At 42.9% G+C, this 25,067-nt stretch overlaps 1 protein-coding gene across 3 annotated transcripts in view; it reads right to left on the bottom strand.

Annotated features, from left to right (window-relative positions):
• sema4f (sema domain, immunoglobulin domain (Ig), transmembrane domain (TM) and short cytoplasmic domain, (semaphorin) 4F) overlaps positions 1 to 24,859 on the bottom strand; it is a 34,131-nt gene extending 9,272 nt beyond the window's left edge. For all 3 annotated transcript variants that reach the window (XR_008414156.1, XR_008414157.1, XM_053859347.1), the window contains exons 1-3: positions 24,222 to 24,859; positions 1,242 to 1,387; positions 1,106 to 1,165 (exon numbers count right to left, since the gene is read on the bottom strand). Coding sequence is in view for 1 of the 3 variants with exons in the window: in XM_053859347.1 (XP_053715322.1) it covers positions 1,106 to 1,165; positions 1,242 to 1,387; positions 24,222 to 24,315 (300 nt within the window). In the remaining 2 variants the exon portion in view is untranslated. The remainder of the gene's footprint in view (positions 1 to 1,105; positions 1,166 to 1,241; positions 1,388 to 24,221) is intronic.
• Positions 24,860 to 25,067: the final 208 nt, after the last annotated feature.

Raw genomic sequence — 25,067 nt, 5'->3', positions numbered from 1 at the left:
GTGGTGACAGGAAGGTCCTTGACCATGGCTGCATGAATTATTACGTTATTTTACTTTTTGATATCAAAATTGCAGTCACAAGATCATTGTTTTCACCTTGGCCCGACCGTATGAAAAATTCAAAAGCTGTTATTTGAAAAAGTCGCTTTTTCCCAGGGCTTGATGCTTCACTACAGCCTGAGGTAATACAGAATGACAATGTTGTCTTGCTTAAGTGCAATTATATTGGGAGTGTTGGCCAGCTGGGGAGAAGGAGCGGAGAGAATCATGCTTCAGGAGCATATGCACTCTTTTGACTCTTTGGGTGACTGAGTTCAGTCTCAGTGGAGAACCTGTCAACACAGTATTTAGACTTAGACTTAGACTTAGACTTAGACTTGACTTTATTGATCCCTTTGGGATGACTCCCTCCAGGAAATTTACGTTACGTTTAACATTTCTGATGACAGTCTTTCTCAATCGTCCAAGTAAAGTCCCTGCTCATGCATGTATTTATGTTCACATGTCAAATTTGGATACTTGCCCATTGGCATTGACATTTTTGGAGGTATTGAATTTTGCTCGACTGTAATAGATCATATTGCTGCTGGAGATGAAAACATTTCACCAACTTCAGGTTAAAATACGGTTAGATTTACATTAAATTTGGCCAACCATTTTCAGTTGTGATGGCTGCCTAACTCAGCGGTGGCTTACTAGATGCTTATTTCGATCCAGCTTTAAAGCACACAAACAATAACTCATACGAAAGTTGAAAAAATGCTTTTAATAGTTCCAGTTCACAGGCAGTTTACTGTCCTAATCACCAGATATGGACTCTGTTGTAAGCCTTCTGCTGCACTATTTTGGAACCGTTCAACCGCTTACCTCGGCTGGCCGGCGTCACGGGTCACTTCACAGTCATTGGTATTTATTCTGATTTGGCAACGAGCAAAAGACGTTCCATGTCCTAGCTCCCTAACAAAATATTCCGTCATAGAATGAGGAGTGGAATTGCTGGAACAACAACATCACGTGACAAATGGGCAGCAGACATGCTGAGCCAAACACACACAACAAGACACACCCATCTGCACATGCAAACTCACACCTGCTCGCGGCTCACCTTGGTTTTACCCTTTGCAACACATGACCGCCTCTTCTCTTCAGGTACACTCCAAATGATCTGCAGCGCAGAACCATGACATTAGTCGCTCATTTTTATTCATAAGATAAGCAACACACCAATGTTGTTGTCATACCTTTCTGGGTGGGCTGTTGAGTTTGTTGGTGTCCACTGACAGGATGGCATCTCTGGCTCCAATGAGGAGGACACCTGTGCTGCGGTCCAGAAGAAAAGTGCTGAAGTTGGACACACCGCCAAACCTGTCCGGACCTAGAATATTGTCTGGGCAGAAGAGAAGTCAGGGAATGAATTGTTGTGCTCAGAAGAGTTTTTATTCACACAGAGATGTCAGGAGGAGTTCGTCTGAACAAGATCTTCTGAGAGACAACGAAGAGAGCGACCCACGTTTGACCCGACACTCTCACACAATCGGCACCGAGCAATAATCCCTTAATCCCACTTAGAAGGGTTTCCTCCTCACTCTTTTTACACACTCACACACAACAGAGCACCGCACGTCTGTGAATATTTGGTCCACAGTTGAATAAGGATCTGGCGATGTCATGCATATCCCCACACAGGACCATATACTGTACTGCTATCCTGTAAGATTTGATAAGATTGCATTGAGGTTGAAGGCAACATCAACAGAAGTTGTGTGACCAGCATACACTTGTTTCACTTTAGTTAACGCTGCCTGATGTGAGTCCATATGTCTTTTTTGTTTCTCTAGTCATCACCTCTATCATGACACTCTGCATGCGACAAAAGTCTTTGCTATCTTTTGACTGCAGCAGGTGCTGCACTGAATTTTGTTAGCACACTAGCCAACGCTCAAACCCAGTGTGAACGTTCACATGATCTTGTCACATGGTTGCGTGCTTGCTGCCAAATAACAGTCGAAAGCCTCAATACAACTCAAAAATAGAAACACAACAACACAAGTATTAATGCACTAAATATCAATACAGTACACTTGAACTATCACAACAGCAAATGTATTTGTTTTAGAGCACAGCCGCAACTATAGCTGCTACAGTATAGCGACTACTAGGGCAGCATCAATGAAGCAGGAAAGCAGAGCATTCTCAAAGAATTTGGACATTGTTTCGTTGTGCCATGCTATTAAGTTTGTATGAGTTTATACATATGAAAAAAGTGGGGTTCAGCGCACAGCACAGATTGAGGAACGGCCATCACAGACATATACTCTGTTACATGGTGATTTAGTTGCCAAGACCAACAACAAAAGTTTCCTTCATAGGTTGATCATGTTCTATAAGTGGGTGCTATGAGTCGCCAGTGACAGGAGACGATCACCAAGCACCAAGTCAACGACTGTAAAAATGCCAATACTGCGATCGAGAAGGTAAAACTTCCACCGTGATGTCTAGCTGCTTTCTTTACATGTAGAAGAGCTGGTGACGTCAGCGGACTGCAGCACTTGATTTATATATCCTTAAAGCCGTTTCAAACCAGTCGTTTTCACTTTTAAATAATTTACGTTTTTACAACAAGGAAATATCACACCAGTTCTGACTCAGAACGCTGCATGACGGTCTGCTCCTGTGAACTTATGACGCTGATCATGTATGTGAGAGAGACACAGGTGGATACAACAAGCCACTGTGCTGGTTTCTGGCCTTCCCATATTTCCCCACACAGTGAAAGCCGTTCATTGAAAGTTCTTGAATCACAGCTTAATATCTGTCAGCACCCAGCGAATGGATAAGCAGTACGGCACACTGGAGCTGATCTGTTTGACGAAAGGCCTGACTCCTCTAGTGGGGCACACAATTTGATTTAGATGAAATCTTAAATTAATTATATAAAATTATATTTGCTTATTATAAAAATGACCCATTGCTCTCTCAAACTGTTCCAAAAGGTCTGTAAGTTTTATTTTCAGTTCACCAATCAGGTATCTTAGGAGTGTTAACCACTTCTCAGTCTGGTGTTTCTTGTTTCAGCTGAAACCTCATCAAAATCTCACTTTATTAAGAAATTCCATTCATCTGGAAAATATGGAACATAATATTCTTAAAATAACTTGGATTCAGTTTCACAGATCAGTGCTCATAAATCCTCAAAAGTTTTCATCATGAGCACTGATAAAGATACCCAGCAGACTGGTGAACATCCCAACACAGGTTGATACATGAAATCCTTGTTTGTGTCCAGGGAATTTTTGAGCCTACAGCTGAAAAGGGACGATAAAGACTTCAGTATTGCAGCCAGGACGGGGTCATAAGTCTGAGATTTAAAGGCATGAACGCTCTGGTTCACTTATGGGACACTGATGTTGATGTTGGTTACACTGTCCTCCTTTTTGTCTCACTGACCTCGTATTAGCATTATTCTGCCCTCCTCAACAAATCCACCCTCCGCTCACCCTGTGGCCTACAATCACCCGAAGACAAGCAGAAGATGTGAGTGCTGGTGACACGGGCCGAAGGCAGGGGGAGCAGGGACGTCCTTGTAGGCTTGTTCACACTGGATGTGTAGGACATGACACACTAACACAGGCGCGCACACACACACAGACAATCACCACCTGCTGTACTTCCTGATGCAGGGAGATGACTCCTAAAGCGGCGCCATCTGCGCTTCGCACACAGGCCTGCTGACATGATCACACATCAAATATTTGTCTTTCTCCTCACAAAGACACATGACACTACATCATCGTTTACTGAAAATGGCATCAAACGTGTCAGTCAAGCTGATGAAACATGGAGAACTAACTTCCCGTGTTAAATGAAATAAGGAACTAACAAGCGACCGCAGTTGCCTCCAGTTATAAACTATAGGGCCAGCTGTGGACGCGGCAGCTGCGTCAGTTGATCACCAAGACCCTAAATAACCTCTGAGACACGCTCAGCTCCAAACACGCGGTTCACTCGCTGCAGTGGACCTGCAAACATCAACATGATGCGACCGTGACGGCGCAGCGTTTAACAGTCGACGCCGGCGTGTGACAGTTGTGGAGAGTTTGGTGGACTTTTCGTTCACGATCGTAGTTATAAAGTTAATTTTAATACAGGGAAGGTTTGATAAAGACATTGGTCGACTCTGAGTCTCTGGATTGTGTGTTTGTTTTATTAGATGGAGTGGTCCTGATAGGTTTTATGAGGCGGTCGTCTGCCTTGGTTCACATCAACACATGAATGTCTCCCGCTGCGCTGGCGCCTCGGCGAAACACCGTGGTGAAAATAGTTGGATATCGGATGGACCTCCGCTCCGGTATTGGTGGCGGCGTCCTCTTCTGCGTACCTGATTAGAGTTCACCAATCACGGACACACTCTCACAGGCAGCGCTGATGCTACAACCCGGCATCAGTTAGGGACCATCAACAAATTCTAAAACGGTCAACATATTAGCGAAATCTTCAAGAAGGCAATGGAAAACAACCATTTTAGGAGAGAGAATTGTGAAAAGGTTTTTCATCACACAAGACAAAGGACTGACAGTTTGTATCATGATTTGGAGAATAGAATATGACTAAATGATCATTTCTTCTTTCTAATATTTCTTCAATAGCATCTAGGTAATGTGTCCAGACTGGTCCAAAGTAAACTGCTGAGAGACATGAGATACAGCAGACAGAAAGCTCAATTTAACCCCTAAATAAAGGTGGCAGAGCAGTCTGTCAGACACCAGACACCAGAGACGTGAAACATGAAATTTCTCATCTCTGCACTTAGTTAACTACTATATTTAAACACAAACAAATAATCATGTTGGAGACAAACTCCACTAATAAGTTTCATCATAAAACAGTTTCAAGAGAGACTCTATTGTGTCCAGCACATTGAATAGAATGAAAATGTATACTTCGTAATAATTAACATTATCGCTGAAATATTTATCATGATTTTTTTTGTCCATATCGCCCAGCACTAATGTTAAGTAAAGTCAGGATGTGGAAGAAACAATGCACAAGTAGTCAAGGCTGCAATACGACAAATTTCACCAGCTCAAAATGAGAAATCTTTCTGTTATTAAAAAACTCACTATTAAATGGAATCCCATTCTGAAGTCAGACAAGCAGCAAACACCGCGCCACGTGCCATCGATGCGATCGTTGAGACAAGAATCGACTGGAGATAAATATTGGAGTCTGGGTTTGTTATACACACTTTTCATAAATAAAACTGCTCTGGTTCTCTTCAGATAAACTGACTTTAAAAATAAACAAGCGTTTGGCACAAACCGTGACTAAGGAAAAGCTGGCGGGCCGTCAAAATAAAAGCAGAGCCGTAATTCTAAAAAAGCCTCACAGCACAAGTATAAATGAATCAGGAGTCTTAAAATATAAACTCTTCTCCCCTGTCATGAATGATTCATCGATCATCCATTAAACATGAGTGACGGCAGCAAGGGGAGGGCCGTGTGTGTGCATACTGTATGTGTGTGTCTGCGTATGTGTGATGTACCATGCATAGCCATACTGGTGGGGGACCAACTCTTGGTAACACACCTACTTGTGAGGACATTTTGCTTTTTGGGGACAGTTTGGCTGGACCCCACAAGTATAAGCCTCAATTAATACTTCAAGATAACTGGGTTATAATTAGGTTTTGGTTTGGTTAAGATTAAGGTTAGCCATTTGTTTTGGATGGTTAAGTTAAGTGTGTGAGGCTGGGGAAAGCATTATGTCAATGAGAGGTCCTGACAGAACCAGCCAAACAAACGTGTGTGTGTGTGTGTGTGTGGGTTTTGGCATACTTGTGAGTACCAAGACTTGACTAGCCACCGTCTTGTGAGGACAATTTGACCTGTCCTCACAAGGTTTAGAGGGTTAAAACCTCAGCTAAAGCAGTTTATTATAATAATAGTATTATAATAAGCTTGGTTCAGAGTACTGGTTAAGGTTAGTCTTTTGTTTGGATGTTTAAGTTATGGGTGAGTGGCTGTGGAAAACATGATGGCAATGAGAGGTCCTCACAAAAATAGCGTAACAAACATGCGTGTGTGTGTGTGTTTGTCCATTAATGGTTCAATAAAAAAATTTTACTCGGGTGTTCATACACAGGTCTATGCCTGCAGGGCACTGTGGCGGTTAGACCAACCAGGAAGTGATAAATTATACACCTTCTTCTTGCACCTGCCAATCAAAACTGACAGGAAGGAGAAAATATGTGCACACACACCAGCACGCACACACATGACACACTCTCCCCACCACATTCAGGGGGGCCATGTCCTCCCACACTGCGATCAACACAACTCTGTTATAACATACCAGAGGACATACAGCACTGGTCATCAAAATAATACTTTCCTTAAAGCAAGCGTTTTATCATCTGTGTTTAGCTCACATTTTTTGTGAGACTCAGTGATGGTGTGTACAACTTCACTTGGGTAAACTGGACAATCTGAGTTGCTGTGGGTTCTACACACACAACTGATGCAGCCCAATTAGCAGTCAATATTGATGCAAAGAAGAAAATTCCTTGGTTGGAATCCTCCTTCCACACCTCAAAATCTCCACTCCCACTCCATTTTCCACTTCCACAGTTCCCCCCTCCTCCTCAGGGTTGGGGGTGCTGGCTCAGGGTGATAAGCTGCAGCTCTACTAATCACATTTGCCCTAAATTCCTCCAAGCACTTGGATTAGTGAGTGAGTGTGGACGTGTTCGTCTGTGAGTGTTGAGTATGTCTGTGACTGTTTTTTCTCTCTCAATGAATCATTAATAACTGCTACACTGAATACAAAAGCATATTTACGTTTGAATATCTGATGTGGATGACGAGGAGTAGGCGGAGGAGTTTCAAGTTGCCTCCGGACCTGGGATGTCTGTCAACTTAATTTTGTTAAAGTTGAGAAATAACTGAAGCCTTTCTTCACCTACTACTTCCTTTACCAGCGTCTCATCTCTCGGGTTATTAGGCACTACCAGGGGTCAAAGGTCAAGCTGGTGGGAGTTGAAAGCACAGAAGCCCAGTGCTTCAGGGTCAGTGGAGAGAAGCTGTAAATAATGATGCTGGCGTTCCCGAAAAACATGCGTGTACGTGCACTCCAAATACACACGCAAGGAAAAAAAAAGACTCATTAAGAGAAAGCCGACTAGTGTGCCACTCACAAGACACCCACAGACACCAGGTGACCCCACATCCTCCTCAAACCCCTGTCTGCCTCAGAGACCACATCCCAATCTTTTAGACTTCATTTTAAGTGCGGTGGGAACATGTTGACTCCAGATTTGGTGACAGCACCATCTGGTTTGACATCTGCTGAGGAAGAATGATGTAACGTATGTGATACATTGAAAACCATGGTCATGACAACTCCAACTTCTTCATTGTGCATATTATCTGTAGTGATTTTATATTGTTATAAGCACCCGATTCAAGCTCACAGTGAAATCATCTATGTTATTTACCCTCCCAGACCACTGTTTTTACACTTTAAACTTTAAATTAACGTTTGGTGAGCTCAAACTGTATTTCCCTCTTGACTCCCCGATGGAACATCACGGTTTTCCTGCATGACGGTTGTAAATAAACAACCAAATCATTCAGTACTTGGGACTTGAGAAAATGTTGACCTCACAACACCGTTTATTTTATGATACTTTTAGTAGATTAAAGGACTCCTTTGGTCTCAAGGTGGTGAAAGAGTATTGGACAAGTGAACTGAAATAATTCTGTCGAGCTAAGAGGCCAAAGAATAACGGTATCATTGTCATTCTTACATGTTTGCCTTGTTTTGTTTTTTTTTAATAGAAACTGACTGCAAGCATCTAAACTCAGATCTTTGCAGTAACACAGATATCCACAAGAAAAATTCCAGTTCTATGAATGAACAGATCGAGCAGACATGTCTTGGGTTTGACAAACAAAGCATAGAGAAAGACGCCTATGGATATCTATGGTCTATATTTGTTATGAGAAGAATGACGTAGAAGGCTGTTTATGACCTGAAAATGTATCCCCACAAACATGTTTTACTTGTGTTCATGTGAAATGATTCAGACACTTTGGAAGGAGACAGTGATGAATAAGTAAAGCCAGACAGTTGCGATTCATCCCCTGAGTGCCAGAGGTGTGGCGCAGTGGAGGACGATCAAAATAAGACACCACTGAATGGTGTCAATAAAACAATTGTGTTACTTCAACTTGACGTGAGGCCTAAGTGTGTTTGGGTCAACCTTTCCAAGCATAAATAAACACAGCCCAACATAAGGGCCTAATGAAGTATCATTGTTACATTCCCCGCTGGGGGGGAGGGGCTCTGAGGGGTTAGATGCAAGTCGTAGGCGTGCGTGTAGGTTAATGAAAAATGCAACAGTCTGGAGTGTGAGACGGGGTCAATCAGACCAGCTCTGTCACTGCTGATCATTCATTTAAAAGCACACACTGCCACAGAAACCATTTGACACTCTTCACTTGCAAACCAAAAAACAACAAGAGCACAAAACCAAAACATCATTCTGCGAATAGCTTCAGTCATTCAGGCCTGGACCTGGGGTGATTAGAAAAATACAAAATGAGAAGATGAAACTTGAAGCTGAAGGTTCTCAGATGAATATCAGTCATGTCACTGGAGGGAGTTTCTATGAACAACACCCTGAGCATGTCCTATCAGTGGCTACTGCAGCAAGCCAATGCAAGACTCTGTAATCCGCTAACCCTGGATCATAGTCGCATAGTTCCCTGTCTGCCCGCTCTACATGTTCAAACCATCTGAGTCTGGCCGAAATTCTCCACACAAGCTGTTCCTCTGATATACCGTTTTCCTACTGAATCAGAAACCCAGAGCATCCACTTTGGATTAAAAACATTACAGTGGAACCTCACATCCAAAGAGAGTGCCACCTCTTCAGCTCTGAAAAGTCAGAGAAAAGACAGTGCTTCATGAAGTCTCTACAACCCATGACTACTGATGGGAGGATGGTGTTAGCCTGACATGTTCAAAAACCTTCCTGTGACCCACATGCTTTTTTAAGGGACCATACTAATATCGATATCTGGCAGCTTAGGAATGCAGATAACCGGTATTAGACCAACAATTCTGGGCAAATGTATGTCTATCACATTTGCCGTTACATTATGGAGCTATTCATTTGTTTGCAAATCTTCTATGAGAAGGAATAAGACAGTATACATTCTTATACATGATGGTTTTATTGCTTAAGTTGGACAGAAAAATGTTGACTGACTAAAACGGTTCAATATCCCATATAAGATGTAATGCAGTCAATGGCCTAGCAGATTAAGGGAGAAAATTCAAAATGAATATATCACTGATGGCCAAAAGCATGAATGAGCAGCAGGCTACAGTCTTCACACAAGAGGGCGACCGATATGATGGAGGCAGATAGCAATGTAGACCAATAAGTGTAAAACGGCCCAAAAACGGTGGATCTTTCGGTCAACCTCTGGACTGGGCTATATTGTGGATTAAGTTCCCAAACCAGCTGTTTTTTTGTGTTTGCAAGCGTAGAACATAAGCAAAGGAAAATTCCATTATATATTGATTCAGCACAGAGCTAACAATGTCAATAACAAAGGTGCTCTTCTCCAGTATTAATGTCCGTCTTTGTTCTTGCTCAACACCGATTTTTTTGTCATCCATACTTGAAGCACTCTGACAGGAAAGAAGGTCAGGATAAGTGTTATCTCTTTAGGGTGGTCGATCCATGTGGTGGCAGCCAGTCTTATGATGGTTAAAAATTAACTATTGATGAGAACAAGAGAAGACATAACAAGCAACAAACCATTTGATATACAAAACGGCCAAGGAAAACAAAGATACAGTACGACAGCACTCGACATCAGCAGTGAGCCGTAACATTAATATCACTGGTACAGTCTCGATCTACTGTCATGTGTCTCAGCACGAGAACAAGGGCTTGGTTTCTAAAAGTCACACTCGGTTTATATCGTGGTCAGGAACTGAGGAAGTGGTGTAGCAGAAGTATGAGGTTTTGCACAGGAAACAAACATTTGTACTTGTTGCAATGCTCGTCTAACCTGTCTCTCATCATGTTACTGAATGGTCCTGAATGATGTGGACAAGGTAAAGGTCTCATACTACACTGACTTCATCGATATTAATTCAATGTGAAGGGACAAATCACAGCACAACACTCAAAGCGAGAGACTGAACACCCAACTACCCCACTTCCGAGTCATCTGGAATCTCAAATGCACTTTACTGAAATTAACTTTCAAAATGCTCAGATTGTCACTGAGCCTTCTCTGTGAAGGCAGCGTGGGCAGCATGGCTGCAGTTGAGCCGGACTATCGTGACGTCTCCACCAGTGATGTAGAAAGCCGGGAAGTATCTGAAGGACTCAACTGACGCTCCTCGGCAGGGTGCTTTCAGGAATCTGCATCTAATTCAAAATGCACGGAGGGTCCACCTTATACACGCAGGCTGAGGCTCCAGAGACCCCAAATAACAGTGAAAGTCAATGTTGCAGAACATTTACTGCGCTGCCAGGACGACCAGGTTGATGATAGTTGGATTATTGTAATTTGTTTCACCATCGATTTTTGGCATCAGCACAAAATCACGCACAAAGCCACCACCAGTGAAAGACTGTCATTAATCATGTTGGCGGGGGGCTCTGTTCATTTATCTTCTCAACAAATGTACACACACACAGGAGACAGTGATAGATATTCAGAATCTATACTTGCAACTTCAATGTGCGCATGTGTGCATTCAGTCACTAGATTTGAGCACATGCATGAATGTGCTTGTTTTCAAGAGTGAGGGTTCAAAGGTCATTTCCCACGATGCCCTTGCAGCTTGTCGTGACGCGCTTTTACTCTGAGCGGCAAGAGGAAAGGGCGGGGCTTTCCTTCCGGAGCCAACACAATGGACACACTCAGGAACAACCTGATTTATGCAAAAAAAAAGACTGTTGTTACTACCAGCTTTTACAAACACCACTTTCAGTGTCCACACACAAGATGAGATGGAACTTGAACCAGGTGGCTTTGACAGACAGAGACACTGACGCAACCTGACCCTAAACTTGTTGTTCGACTCCAAAGTAACTGAATTCCATCAGACATGGTGAGAAACTTCATGCCGACACATTCACAGGGACACACAGTTCAGTTTGCTTTTATCTGAAAGATTAACTGAAAGACACAACAAGCAACAATGCTTTTCAAAGGTTACATTGACTCCCAAAACAATCTGAACCTTCCACTGTATCTGTCTGTGACGTTGTCTGCGTGCCACTGAGGAAACTGTGAACCATGACCTTATGTCACCTCCATAGTTTTGTTGATACTGTATTGAAGTTCTCATGCTGACAGTACATGCATTGATTGACATGCTGCTTAAATAGCTGTGTACTGCGAGGAAATTAAGTTTTACTTCAAGCTCAATAGAGCTTCTGGTATAGAACAATAACAGTAAAGTAAACATAAGTAAAGCTTGGGCACCTTTTATCTTTAACAATCTGAGGTTTGCAACATGAATGACATGAATCACTTGGGGTGTGTGTGAATATAAGAATGAAAGCCTGACAGTATAGTGATCATTCGGAGAATGTATTGAGATTCAGTCCAGTGGGAAATAGGCACTGACCTCAAAGCAACTTCTATTACTGTGCACTGAAATGAAGCCCAAAAAGACACAAAAGGACATCAGTTGCCTACTGTTATGTTTGAAAATGGTAGAACAACATGTCAAAACGACTTTTGACGAGGCTTCAGGAAGACACTATATTCTAATGAAGCCATGCTCTTCACTTTCTCCTGCCGGCACACACACACTTGTAGAACCTGCTTTACCACGCCCAAGTCTCCGCCCGCATGCATTGTGTGTGTGTGTGTGTGTGTGTGTGTGTAAAAACTAGGTCATCTTTAACCACCAACCTCAGTCATGCCGACATGCATGACATCAATCCTCTGATGGATTTCACCTGCTGTTATTTTCATTTACGTGCTATCACAAAGTGATCATGAAATGAAAATGGAAAAATTTAAATTGCCCTGCTGTGGGACTAAAACCGGTTATCTAACCTAAATCATGTAGATGCTTCTTCAGATGAACAGATTTTAAATAAAAGAAAAATAATAGAAATGAATCATTTTAATCACATTTGCCCCAAAACTAATTTAATAATAATAATTAATAATGAAATGTGAAACTAAAAAACGGGGACTGGGACTGGCACTGGGGCTTTATACAGTACACCTCAGCCAGGCCACGTTATTTTCACTCTGACATTGGTTTATCACCTTTTTGGCCTATGTTAATTCCATCCATATAATTAATCTGAAATGAGTGCAATGTGTAGTTTGGGGAAGGCCATCTTCTTTTCACCATAGTCACAAGAAAGTTGATTGATTATGTTATTAGACTGTATTTTTGTGTCATGACATTTTTCTTTACTGGCTCACATCACCCTTAGTAATGGACAGGAATGTTGTAACATCCCATTTCTGACCTGTCCTGAAAACAACAATATCTGACCAAAAGCAGTTGCGTTACACACAGAGAATGACCATGACAGAGGCAAAAATCTCATGTGTAATCTCATGTAAATACAATAAATACTTGAAAGTATTAGAGAGGTTGAGAATTTACCTCTAAAGCATATGTTTATGGAAATAGAAACATGAATCTGACTTTATAACAGTGAGTGTTTTGTCAGGCGAACACTGATGTTAAAAACTATTGATGGCATTAATATTTCATGGACACTATTTAAACTGACTGATCAAAATAACAGCGATCCCAAACTCTGTGGATACTGTGGATAACATAATATTGACTGTAAAAGTCCCCTTTAGCCTTTCTCTAAAAAAAAAGTGTCCTTTGTGTGTTTATTGACGTACTGTTCCCTGAAGCAGCTGATCTGATGACATCAGCGCAAACCAGCGTGACTCTGCAAACCCCAGCTCTCCAGTTGTTATAAAAAGCATCCAAACTTTATAAAGAATTGAAAGACAGCCAGCGTCCTAGGCCTGACATCACAAGAGCAGTGGTGTGTGTGTGCGTGGCAGCACCATCTATTTACCACATCTATTATACACGACCAACGTCTGAGAGGATCTCAAGGCCTCTCCTAAAAGTCACGTCTTTCTCAGACAACGTTTGTCTCATCCCGCAGCAGTGGAGGTCACTCTGGCCCAGCCTGACACGCAGATTTATCTTGGGTCGCTCCAAATGTGACTAAATCTGAAGGGAGCAACAGAGAGAATATAACTCATCTGCACAGATTCACAGCGTGTAATATTCCCCAGCCTCCTTGGCTGCCAAACCTAGTTTGATACAGGGAAACAGAAAATGTCAGTCCAGATGATTCACCTTATTTTATTCTCTCCATTGAACATTTTGGAGGATAGAAGAGGAGCTGAAAAATCAACTTTGGATTTCAGTTTGTGCAGAAGACAATTACTTTGTGATGAAAAAAGTTGAGAGGATAAGCAGCTGGGGAGCTGAGCTGAAATAACAGAATAGTGGTGACCTAGCAGGGTGAACTTGGATTGCTTCATTCTCCTGTCCTGGTCAGAGATTAGAAGGTTCTGCAGCTTTCTCATGTCACTGCAGGAGAGTCGAGGTGTCCACTGATCGTGTCCATTCCATCAATTAAAATAAAAAACCATGCACGCCCTATGGGGGTGACATTTTACTCTGACACGAACAAGAGCACACACAGACTTGACAAAACCAAAAAACTAAGAAGTCAATTGGCTAATGAAAATCTTTACCTAATCTTGACAAATAAGAGAGGAGCCACTCATCTGATCTACTGGACCCCCCGCCTCCTAATCCATTTAACTGCCGCAGAACATCACAAACCCCCACAAACTACCACCCAAACAATCACCAGGAGGCCAAGTGTCTGCATGTGCCTGGATGTGTTACATAATGCTATGACAATACATATGAAGACAAGTGGCTGAAAACAAAAGCAATGCAATTCTTAAGGCGCAAAACCACCCTGATAAGATAGTTTTACATTGGACCTGACAGAAAATATTAAGAGAAGAGCAAAGGTGTGTGTGTGTGGGTGTTTTTAATGAACAAAGTGAGGACATTTTTGCCAAGTGAGGACATTTTGGCCGGTCCTCACTTTGTCACTTTGAGGGTTAAAACTACAAAATAGCTCAGTTATTATCATTGGGTTTTAGTTTGGTTAAGTGTGAAGGTTAAATTTCGCCATTTGTTTTAGGCTTTTAGGGTGAGAGGCTGGGGAAAGGGTTATGTCAATGTATGTCAATGACAGTCCTCACTAAGATAGGAAGACAAACATGGGTGAGTGTGTGTGTGTGCACACATGTAGGTGCATGTGTTTGTTGAAAGTCACTGTACGAAGAAGTTCGATAGATTCACATTAGGTCATCGTGAGCAAACATTGAGGTGTGTGAATGTGAGTGAGTGAGATGGGTGCATCTGAGCATGGATGTCCAACTACAATGGTAGCTTTGTGGCTTCTAAGGTTAAACATCAAGCCACTGTTGTAGGCTTCCAGGATCCTACTTCACTGGCGAGAGAAAATGAAAGAATGCCAGCACATATTAAATATGTCTGCGTATAATTTTGTAATATAACAATGACAACTGACAACAGAGACGCAGTATGTGAGGTTGCCATCTTTGACACCACCTGAATTACTGTATACATTCATTTTACAGCAGTTGCATCGGGAACGTTGCGAGTCACTACCATACATTGCGCAGTTGAGATCCGCACAATTCAGCGTGCAACCAATCGGCCACAATTTGTGAAAATTAAGACTTCCCATCATGCCTTGCAATTCCTGTGTGCCTTTTATGTCACTGACCAGGAAAGCAGCGCAAACCATTTAATAAAACCCAAACTAACAGCAGGACTTGCTCCAATTGTATCAATGATTCTCATGCAGCGAGGCAGTAAACATGCACAGGAACTGCCCAGAAGGAGAAAACATGGTCCAGATCCCATTTTACAAATTCAACACAGGCCAATTAGTCCCCGCAGTCACCATGATCCACGCTCTGTTCGTGGATGTCACACCTCCAAATTCCCTCTTAACCTCTCCCCCCCTCCACTGACAAGCCCATATGTTTGCAGGATAAGATCCCCTAATACATTAAGCCAAAGTGACACACTCGCGTATGTGCACCCACATTCACACATTCATAGATTACTTTTTACTCGCTGCAATTTAAACTACTTAATTTAACGATTCTGCGTCATAATATTCAAATGACAGATGGAGCAAGTTTCGCACCTCATCTCAGAACTATGAAATACTTATTACTGATGCAGAAGCTGGTTAAGTGTTAAGTGTAAGTGTTGGTTTGTGTCATCAAAGTCTGGTGTTATCTTATTTATTGTTTTTCACAGTAAAGGAAAAAAAACATTTAAGGACATATTAAACATTTCAATAATTTGGAATGTCTCACCAGTCAAAAGTAGTGTGTGTGTGTGTGTACTTGTCTATCATGCCTTTCAGGGACCAATTCTTGACAAATACTATCCTTGTGGGGACTTAATGCCTTCATGGGGACCTTTTCCCGGTCCCCACAGGTCCAAACCTCAACTTCAGGATGAAGGTTTCAAAATAACTGGGTCATCATAGTTGAGTTTAAGTTTGGTTCAGAGTCCTGGTTAAGGTGAGCCATTTGTTTTGGATGGTTCTGTTTCGAGTGAGAGGCTGGGGAAAGAATTATGGTAATGAGTAACCGCCCAATGTCCCCACATGGACAGCAATCCAAACGCGTGTGTGTGTGCACTTTAGTCTGCTCCTCCTGCCTGCAGCTGCATCAATCTAATCAGGTCCACTAATGTGATTCGGTCCCGAGTGGACACAAGAGGTCCCTTACATAAAAGCACTTACACCGATGAGATCCATGATGTCATGCGGGGCTGCACACAGCACGTCACAAATACGTGTGTCATTCAAAAGAATGGTAGCATTGAGTGAGCTGAACTTCACCTGAGTTGTGAAGCAGGTTGGTGTCGTCAAACACACACAAGCAAACACTCAGGCTGCCTCTATTGTTATTTCAAGTGAGAGGATGGAAGTATTGTGTCTGTCTCACTATAAAGAGTATATTCCCGCCTGACCCCCCCACCCCCCATCATGCACGCACACAAACACACGCGCACGCACACAAAAACTGAGCTGACACCTCAATTATGATAATGTACATCAGTATTCATGTTTTATGTTTTCAGCCACACACAAAGTGTGGGACAGCAGCAGCCGGAAAGGAGATGCAGAAGAGAAACACCCGACGATCAAATATGTTTCCTTAATTTTGCCTCTTTTCATGTCTGTTCATGCATTTCTGTCTGCATGCTTCTCGAAATAACACATTTCTTTCTTTGTGTTGTTGTCACAATAAGCTGCCTGCCAGAAGAGCAGTCGGCCGTATTTGAATAACCCTGTCAGACAGCAATTTCACCAAACACACCTTCTTTACATAACAACGCAGAAAATTACAAAGGCTCAAAATATACAAAGGTTTACGTAATAGAAAAATATCGTCATTAGATATTGACGACTATCTTAGATGAGACTATGGATTACCTTGAATAGTTCATCAGTTGTTGGTTGTGGAATGTTGATTCGCAATTTATTTTTACATTGGATGGTGATAATGGAACACGTGACTGAAATGAAAGTGGCTAACATCACAAAACACACTGCAGCCTGACTTGTTCAGTCAAAGCAGAGTAAAGCACCAGGCTCAGAACAGTACTGTTTTGCCTTAGATAACATTTTGAAAAGGTCAGAACTCTTAAGTGAGTGGTGATACGCAAGAGCCTTTTTCGAAGACAAAATAGTTGTACTTAATAGAAATAGGAATTAACAATATTCTGGCTTTGTAAGAGGCTATCCTTTAAGTTGTATGTTAATGCTACGTTAAGGTTATTGCATAGGTTAAGAGACGCCAAAAAAGGCCGAGACAGCACGTCTGCTGCACTTCACACACCCAGACCTCCTAAAGAGTGTTGCCCTACGCTCTCATATTCTCAGCATCTCTGTTATAACAACCCTGTCGTTTCCTACTGGTCCTCCCTCACCCACCGCCAACTCCCAGCCCCCTGTAATTACCACCTCAGACTCCAATTAAAAGACACCACAATAAAGAGCTGAGTGGAGAGACTGAAGGAGGGACAGCATGAGACACACGGGGGGGGGAGGTTTTAATGAGAGGTTGATCTAACCAGATACACACAAACACACAGCTACAAACACTCCAGCTCGGATCATAAGCCGGTCGACAAGAACATATATTTAATCCAGATAAGAGCCGGCGTGTTGTAGGTGCATGTTGGCAGCAGGTGTGTGCACCTCTGCATCAGTGGCACTGTTGCATTTCGCCATCATTTCCTAACACCTGCCAGCAAAAACACCTAGTCTCAGTGAGTAAAACTGATTAAAGCAAGTAGATGCAACCACACGGAAAGAGACAAAACAGAAATGATATGTTGCTTTTCATCTGGTAGGCACAAACGCAGGAGACGCTATCAATCAATATACACAAAGCAGGAACAGCAGGAAGGCCCTTAATGTCAAGCTGTCTGTGTGTGAGCTAAAGTGTGTGTGTGCAAGAAATACACTGCGTGGTTGTGTGCCAAACAGGACTGCCAAAAGACACACACTAGAGAGGCTCCATTGACTTGGCTGCCAAGCCAAGAATGAGAACTACACAGAGAGGAAATAGACCTCAGGAATAACTCGGATACAGAATCCACCCTGACACATGCTCTCTCACCCACACACACACACGCACACACACACAAGACGTCCGCAACGTTGCTGCGTGTCTCTCAAGCGATAGCCACTAATGATGATTTTTATGGCCGGGTGTGGCCACTTGTGAGGAGCAGGAGGAGCCAGTACACCTCTGAAGTGTGTGTGTGTGTGTGTGTGTGTCTGTCTGTGTGAGTGCATGTGTGTGTGAGAACTGTAAATTAACAGCAAGTTCTACAGTAAACAGGTTGGATGGTGAACGAGTTGGACTGGAAGATCCAGTTGAAATGAAAGTGTTTGTGTGCTCATGAGGTGTCTCCCAGCCTCACTCTCTTACTTAACTCTCAATAAAGGAATCCATATAACGTCGAGCTGAAAGAAGCATTCTGAGTTCATGACCTCAACCACTTGACAATGAAATGACAACCAATATTAACACACATATCTTGATGATAGTATTCAGATTTTGGTGACGTATTTGAGATGTGTTTCCCCACATTCTGTTCACCTGTTAAACCCCTGACTTTACAAATGCAGCTGGCACAAAAGTTCCATTATTCCGTTCCCACTTTTCTTCTACAACATGACCTCCACAATATTAACTTTCATTTAAACTTCAAACCACATCTCTCCCAAAAGTCCAATTTAAATATCTGACGCGGAGCGAAGAGGAGGAAATGTATTGTGCTCAGCATTCTGACGAAGAGCTTCCTCGCAGCTCCCGGGAAAACTGACGATCCAAACCGATCGGATCTAATCTGTACGAAAAGCGCCTGATTATGGTGATGTGACGACCAGAAAATTAAAAATATACTGCCACATTTCGATTGGACTGTGACAACTAAAGCTGAAGAATGGCTGGAAACTGTGGTGTGAAGTGTTTGTGTGAAGGAGGAAAAGAGCCCACGGCGGTTCAGAGCAGCCTGTGTTTCCTTCCTGCTGCTTTCTGCTGACACACATGATCTGCTAACATTGACTCAGTTTTATTCATGCTGACAATTTTTGACAATAAATGGGATCACTCCGTCCTCGAGCACTATATCTCCGCCTCAGGATGTTTGGGTTACCAATTTGCTTTCATGCATTCCTAATACACTCCAGATTATTACTTGTCTGATAATAACAGTCTGCAAAAGCGGCTGAGACTGTGAGGGTGAGAGGTGAAGGTTCACAATGCTGTTGCTATCTAACACATATTAAAGCTGTGTAGCCCCTCGGTAAGTCAGCAGTGGTAAAAATCTCTCAAGCACCCAACCATACCCAATAATTACTATTTAAAAAATGTAAAGAATATCTTCTAATGGGCAATATTGCACTTGATTTCTTGTATTCGCCTGGTTTTCTGCAGTACATGTTGACATGATGGGGTTTAGGGCCTTGGATTGAGTTAGGTAACTTGACCGCAAAATACTTTAGTTGTGTTCCAATGATGTGGGGTTTATTCTGACAAACACATCTTACACAAAACACATGATGAAGGGGAATTGGGGATCGAGGACACACTTCCTGTTGGTGTCAGAGAGGTGCTCTATTTCTGTGTGCACTTGCGGAAATAAGCCCGGTGAACTTTGACCTCTCGTTGAACCTGATCTTTTGGATAGCACGAACCCAACACATACGGTTTTGTCGCATGTCGCCAAGCTCCAGACGGTATGTGTGGTCTGATAGCAAGGCTTCCATGTAAATATTTGCGTTGCCTCATGGATACTAATTGATGTGACTGAAGGGAGCGGCACAAAGGGAAGCAAGTCATTCTGCAAGTCAACGCACTGGACTTTCCAGCACGGCTGTTTGTAACTTTAGCTTTTTACAACAAGTGGAGATGAAAAGTGTCAAAAACAAAACCAAAATTACGTTGCAGGAAATTTAATTTGGAAAGTAGCCTTGCAGGCTTAAGCACTCTAAATTTAGGCAAGAATTAAAACTCATCATGTGCTTTGGTTAAATAAAAAGGTCAACAGTAATATTCTGCTTCATAAAGACGGTTTCAGGATGCGTGTGACTGACACAAGTGATTTCGGGGAAGCAGCCCGGATTGTCTGCTGGCGTCAGTGAGCGGGTGGATATTTGTGACCCTTGAACTCTAGCCCTGTCTGGCCACTTCTCTGATTGGAGAAGGCAGTGTGTGAGTAACTCCGTTTGCGTGGTTGAGTTCAATGCGAAACTGTGACTTACAGAACACGCTGATTCTCATCACTGAGTCAAGCAGTGAAACTCGGCTGAACTTTATGACCCACGCAGAGATGTGTCCCGCATGAGTGAGATGGTGGAACTGCTCCAGTTAGACCTCCTGACACATCATTTTAGTTCAATCCCCAGCCACATAGCACACAGTCCTTCCTTAAATCATTCATGTTGGGTTGTTCAGCTGACTAAGGTGTCACATGACACAGAACGACTTGGTTTTTCTTTCAGCAAAAGGCAATAGAATTAATCTGGACATTATTCCTCCAGAGTTGCTGTGACGTCTAAGGTTTCCCACAGGTTTTAAAGCAAATATCCTGTGAGGTTTGATCAGCCTCCTACATGGGAAAACTGTGTCACTGACCACATGACTACATAGCATATGAGGAGGAGTCATCACACCTTGAGAAGGTCACGTATAACTGAACACGCAACAAACCTCAAATCCCACCATGAAATTGTTTTTGAAGCACTTCTTCACTCTACTGAAGGGATTTTGTCAAAGATCTTGTCTGCATATGACGTGTACAGTTGACGAACACGCCAACACCTCTAGAAACTTTAGATTTGAATTTTACTAGTTCCAAATGTGGTTTCAAAGGTGTTGCATCTCACTTTAGTTTGGTTTCCAACGTTCCCATATATTGCAATGGTCCCCAATGACAGACAGACGACTTTGCTGATGTTCCTGAGTTCCATCTGGAGGGTTTGAAAGTTGTTACTTGTACAGCATCTAACTGCTGGTGCTCAAGTGCGCTGCTACATGTGTAGCAGACCAATAAAAATTAGAACTTGACTTCACTAAACACAGAAAATAAATCGACTTTCATGATAAAATGTCTTCAGTCAACACTGTTTTATATCACTATAGTAGTAACAATTGAGGAACACTACCAGTGACCTGGTGAAGAGCGAAGTTCAAAGTTGTTCGGCCAAATCACTTATAAGTTGATCTGCTGCTTGATCAGGGATCGGTACATTTCCTACCACCAAAATAACGTGTGAAATAGACAGAAAACATGATCCTCTAGCAGTAGTTGGCAAAGCTGGATTTGTGTTTATTCAGCCTGATGTAGTACCAGGGACACAACAGTCTGCTGCCGCCCACCTCTCAACATCACATAGTAAACCCTCACCACTCTGAGTCTGCCTTTTATTTTTTTTTTCAAAAGAAACCACCATCCACACCCACACACACACATCTCGCCACCAGCAACAATAAATCTTCCAGTGCTGGTAAAGCAGAGGATTCTTAAATCAGTTAAGCTGCTGTGGACTACAAACATCGGAAAGTACAGTTTGGGTTTGCTCGACAAGAAGATACTGCGGTTCAGCGGGCAGATTCTGGGTGGCCTGTGGAGAGCAGATCGGAGACACTCTGCTGGTATTACAGTAGGATGGTTGTGTGTCCTGCACGGTAAATGGAACCTGATCCTTGTGGTTGAACAACCGCACACACCCCCATCACCGTTGTCCTCCCCACCCTCCATGTGCCAGCAGCCTAATGAGTTTCATGTGAGTAGCATTAAATCTGCTGTTCCACCAGTAAACTGGGCTGGGTGGAGCAGAATCACACCGGCAGCTTCAATTTACAAATCGTTTCATAATCGATAAACTCACTATATTTGGTGTTTGAAATATTCAGGCCAAATGCTTCAAGAGTGATGGCACAGCGTATTGTTCACAGTTTTTCCTTTTTGCTAGTCAGAATTTGATCACTTTTTGTTGCAGAAAGTTTTTAAAGCCAGAACCAGAATGTATAAAAAAAACAATGTTCAGAATTTTGTTCAGCATAATAATCTGGACACTTAAAAAGCAACACTTATGATATAGCTTGTTAACACTATTGACTACAACAACAATAAATTAAGTTATCTCTGTCCAATTCATGGCCCCAGTACTTCAGTCACTACTAGTTGAAAATATAACCAGTTAAAAACACTATTGCAGCACAAATCAATGGACTAACATGTCATTCAATTCCATGCAAAACATTTTACGCACAACTGCCAGCCAGCGTGCTGAAAATGCAGCCTTGAACTTATAGTACAAGGCAAATGAAAAATCCTCGCCTGACAACCAGAGTACTTTTGCTTTTGATTTTTTTACTCAACTTACATGCTACCCGGCAGCTTCACTTTACACCTCAGTTTATTCATTTCACTTGTTTTATTTTACTATACTTTATATAACGCTGACTGGCAGCAGAATTCAAACGTGAGATGAGGTGTAACGTCAATTTTTTAGCTACTTTTCCCTTGAAAGAAGTCTAACAACTCAAGACAAAGAGCTATTGGCACAAAATAACTCCTCTGACTGATGACCAGTCAACTTTTACTAGATCGTAGTAGGAAAGCGAGCACCAAATCTGAGAGCCACACGGAAAGCTTCGCCTTCTGGTTTAGTTCAAAACAGCTATTCAAATGAACCCAATTACGTAACACTACAAAAATAAAAGTGACACGCACAATAAAAGAAGTAAGATGGTACTTGCTCTCATCTCCACTTCATGGGACAGAGAACTAGAGCGCCTCCCTCTCGTCTCTCCTCCACTGCTGCTCTCTGGCTCCGACTCTGACTAGATTTGTTGCGACGCCAGCGTGCCACAGGCCTCAGTTGCGTAATCACTCAGGGACATCTCACAGACTCAGCATTCATCAGAAGAACCGGGGACAAGCCAGACCGTGTGTCAGTGTCAGAGTGAAAGGGTTAATGAGTGCGGAGCGTGGACATGGTGGAGCGCAGCCATTCTCATTCAGAACGGCTGCAGCCTAATGGTCACACGGGCGCACACGAAATGTTTTCCTCCTCGCTGCTCTGACATGTAAACACCGTCACATGGCGCAGAGAAGGAAAAAGGAAAAGGGAAAACGTCGCAGCTGGAGGGGGAAAGATTTCAGACAAATAAACGTGTCTGACAAAAAGCAAAGACCTTCGCAAAGCCCATTAAATAATACAGTCAGTCACATGACTGGTAGAAAGTGGAACTTTTTTATGAGATTCTTCTTGACGTTTTAATGTTGTTTCTCTTTTGTACTTCAACTTTGATCATCCATGTCAGAGTTAAAATTAACGGTAATATGCTGACGTACTGGTTCTCATGACCAAAGTAGTATGCTGCAATGTGCACTTCCACATGAGAGTGAAGTGGCTGGCTCATCTCCTAATTCACCTTCAGCATTATAACTTACACACTGGGCAACTTTCTCCCAAAAGTGACCACACCTTTGTAAGAATACTGTAATAGAACTTGGTGTCAAAGGAAATGAGGTTGCCATCAATATAAGATACAGCTTTCGCTGATGTAAAGGGGCAGAATTGGGGGGGTTTGGTGTCTAAATGTTTTCCAGCACTTAAAAGAGCACAGTTTCACATGCCATATTACTATGATCATTAAGGCTATCACCACTCTTATGGAAAGACCTCCACATGAAGAACTACTACGGCCACGATAGAACAAGTCAGAAATGGTTAGTGTGATAAGATCGAGTGTGTGACACAAACCCAGTCGAACTTCCCTGATTAAAAAGTCAAAACAAGACCAGTCGGTTTAACTGAGTACAGTCCTTGGTGATTATAATGTACAAGTTTAGGCACATGCGTGCTGCTGTTTCACAGTGTTCACTTTGTGCTGTAAGAAGCTTCAGATCTCCAAAACAGATCCCAAAATATATCAGCTCGGATTGTAGGAATCGCCTTGTTATCACGTTGCAGGGATAGACGTTCGACTGTCTGTGATTTTCCAGAAAACAGGAAGCCAGATGAATCTTTGCCAGTGACCCCGGCGGTCTAAACAAAGAGGGGTCTTGTTTGAGAGACTCTTAAAACCTCCAGACCCACATCTGGGCTCTGTCATTACTTATTCGCTTCACAAATTGGGCTGAATAAGATTGCTTAAGAATGGCGACCTCAACCTGACGACACCTCATGTCCCACAGTCCAAGAAGCTCGTTTCTCCTTCACAGTAGCTGCACTTGTTGTTCATGAAAACATGTGCAGCACCTGCTAGCACGCTCATCAATCTGGTCCAGACTCTGGCTCCGCGCCCGAGTGCGTAAAACAGACGCGCAAAATGAAAATACTGAGGAAACCGACCACTCTTCTGGACGTCGCACTCCACATGAATCTGACGCGCATTGTAGAATTTAAGTATTGAATAATGTAGTTTAAAATGTATAAATATAAGTGTATAAAGGGATGCGTAAAACAGTAGTTCTTGGTCAGACATAACTCTTAGTCTCCAGCTTTAGCCAGGGGAACTCACCTGCTGGTCCGCTGAGAGTGGCCGCATGGGAAGCTCCGGAGAGCAGACAGCACACCGGCAGCAGCAGCAACATCAAGCCTGCAGTAGTGCACATGACTCGGCTCCTGTGCGGGTCCAGGCGGGGGTGGCGCGGGGTGTCCGCTCCGTGGATATACTGCTATACGACCCAAGTCACCGGTTCAGATGCGATACATCCCGGTCATTGTGGTTGTTGATTCTGAGAAGCCAAAGCAATAATAGCAAAGAGTGTCAGGCTGGTCTGTCACCGGGTCCCTGTCGCGGCACAAAGCGCACACAAGTGCGTGGACCCGCAGTCACTGTGACGGGGTTTATCACCCAGGCAAAAAGCCCACAGCAAAGTGTTGGACGCAGGACGATGTAGCCCGCACAAACTGGAATAAAGTAATCCAAAGTAGCGTCCGTCGGCGGGGAGGAATAATCCCGGTGTGGGCGTCTGTTCCGGGTCTGAGGTCCAGTGTCAGGGACTCAGCCCTCTGCATGTTCTCCGCTGGGCTTCATGGTTCATCCAGGACACAAATGCACGTTCCAGAAATACGTTAAAATAGACGCTTCTCGCGGACGCAAATGAGCACGCGCGGTGTCGGTGCGGCTCGAACTCAGGACGGCGGAGCGCGCGGTGACCGGATCGAGGATGTTGTGCTGAGCTCGGCTGTCTGTCCCCGCCCTCTGGAAAAATCTCAGTACAACAGGTAAATTGGTGACGTCAAAACGGCTGGTCCATCATTACTATTATTTTTTTATTAGTCTTCTTACTATTAACAATAGAATGTGGTGTGTGTGCACCACCAAACCAGCGAGATTTTAATCACACTTTGCATCATGTTT

This window comes from Synchiropus splendidus, chromosome 3 (assembly GCF_027744825.2).
Source record: "Synchiropus splendidus isolate RoL2022-P1 chromosome 3, RoL_Sspl_1.0, whole genome shotgun sequence".
In the NCBI taxonomy this organism is placed as follows: Eukaryota; Metazoa; Chordata; class Actinopteri; order Syngnathiformes; family Callionymidae; genus Synchiropus; species Synchiropus splendidus.
Note: the sequence above shows the minus strand (reverse complement) of the source record. Positions and strands in the feature narration are given on the sequence as shown.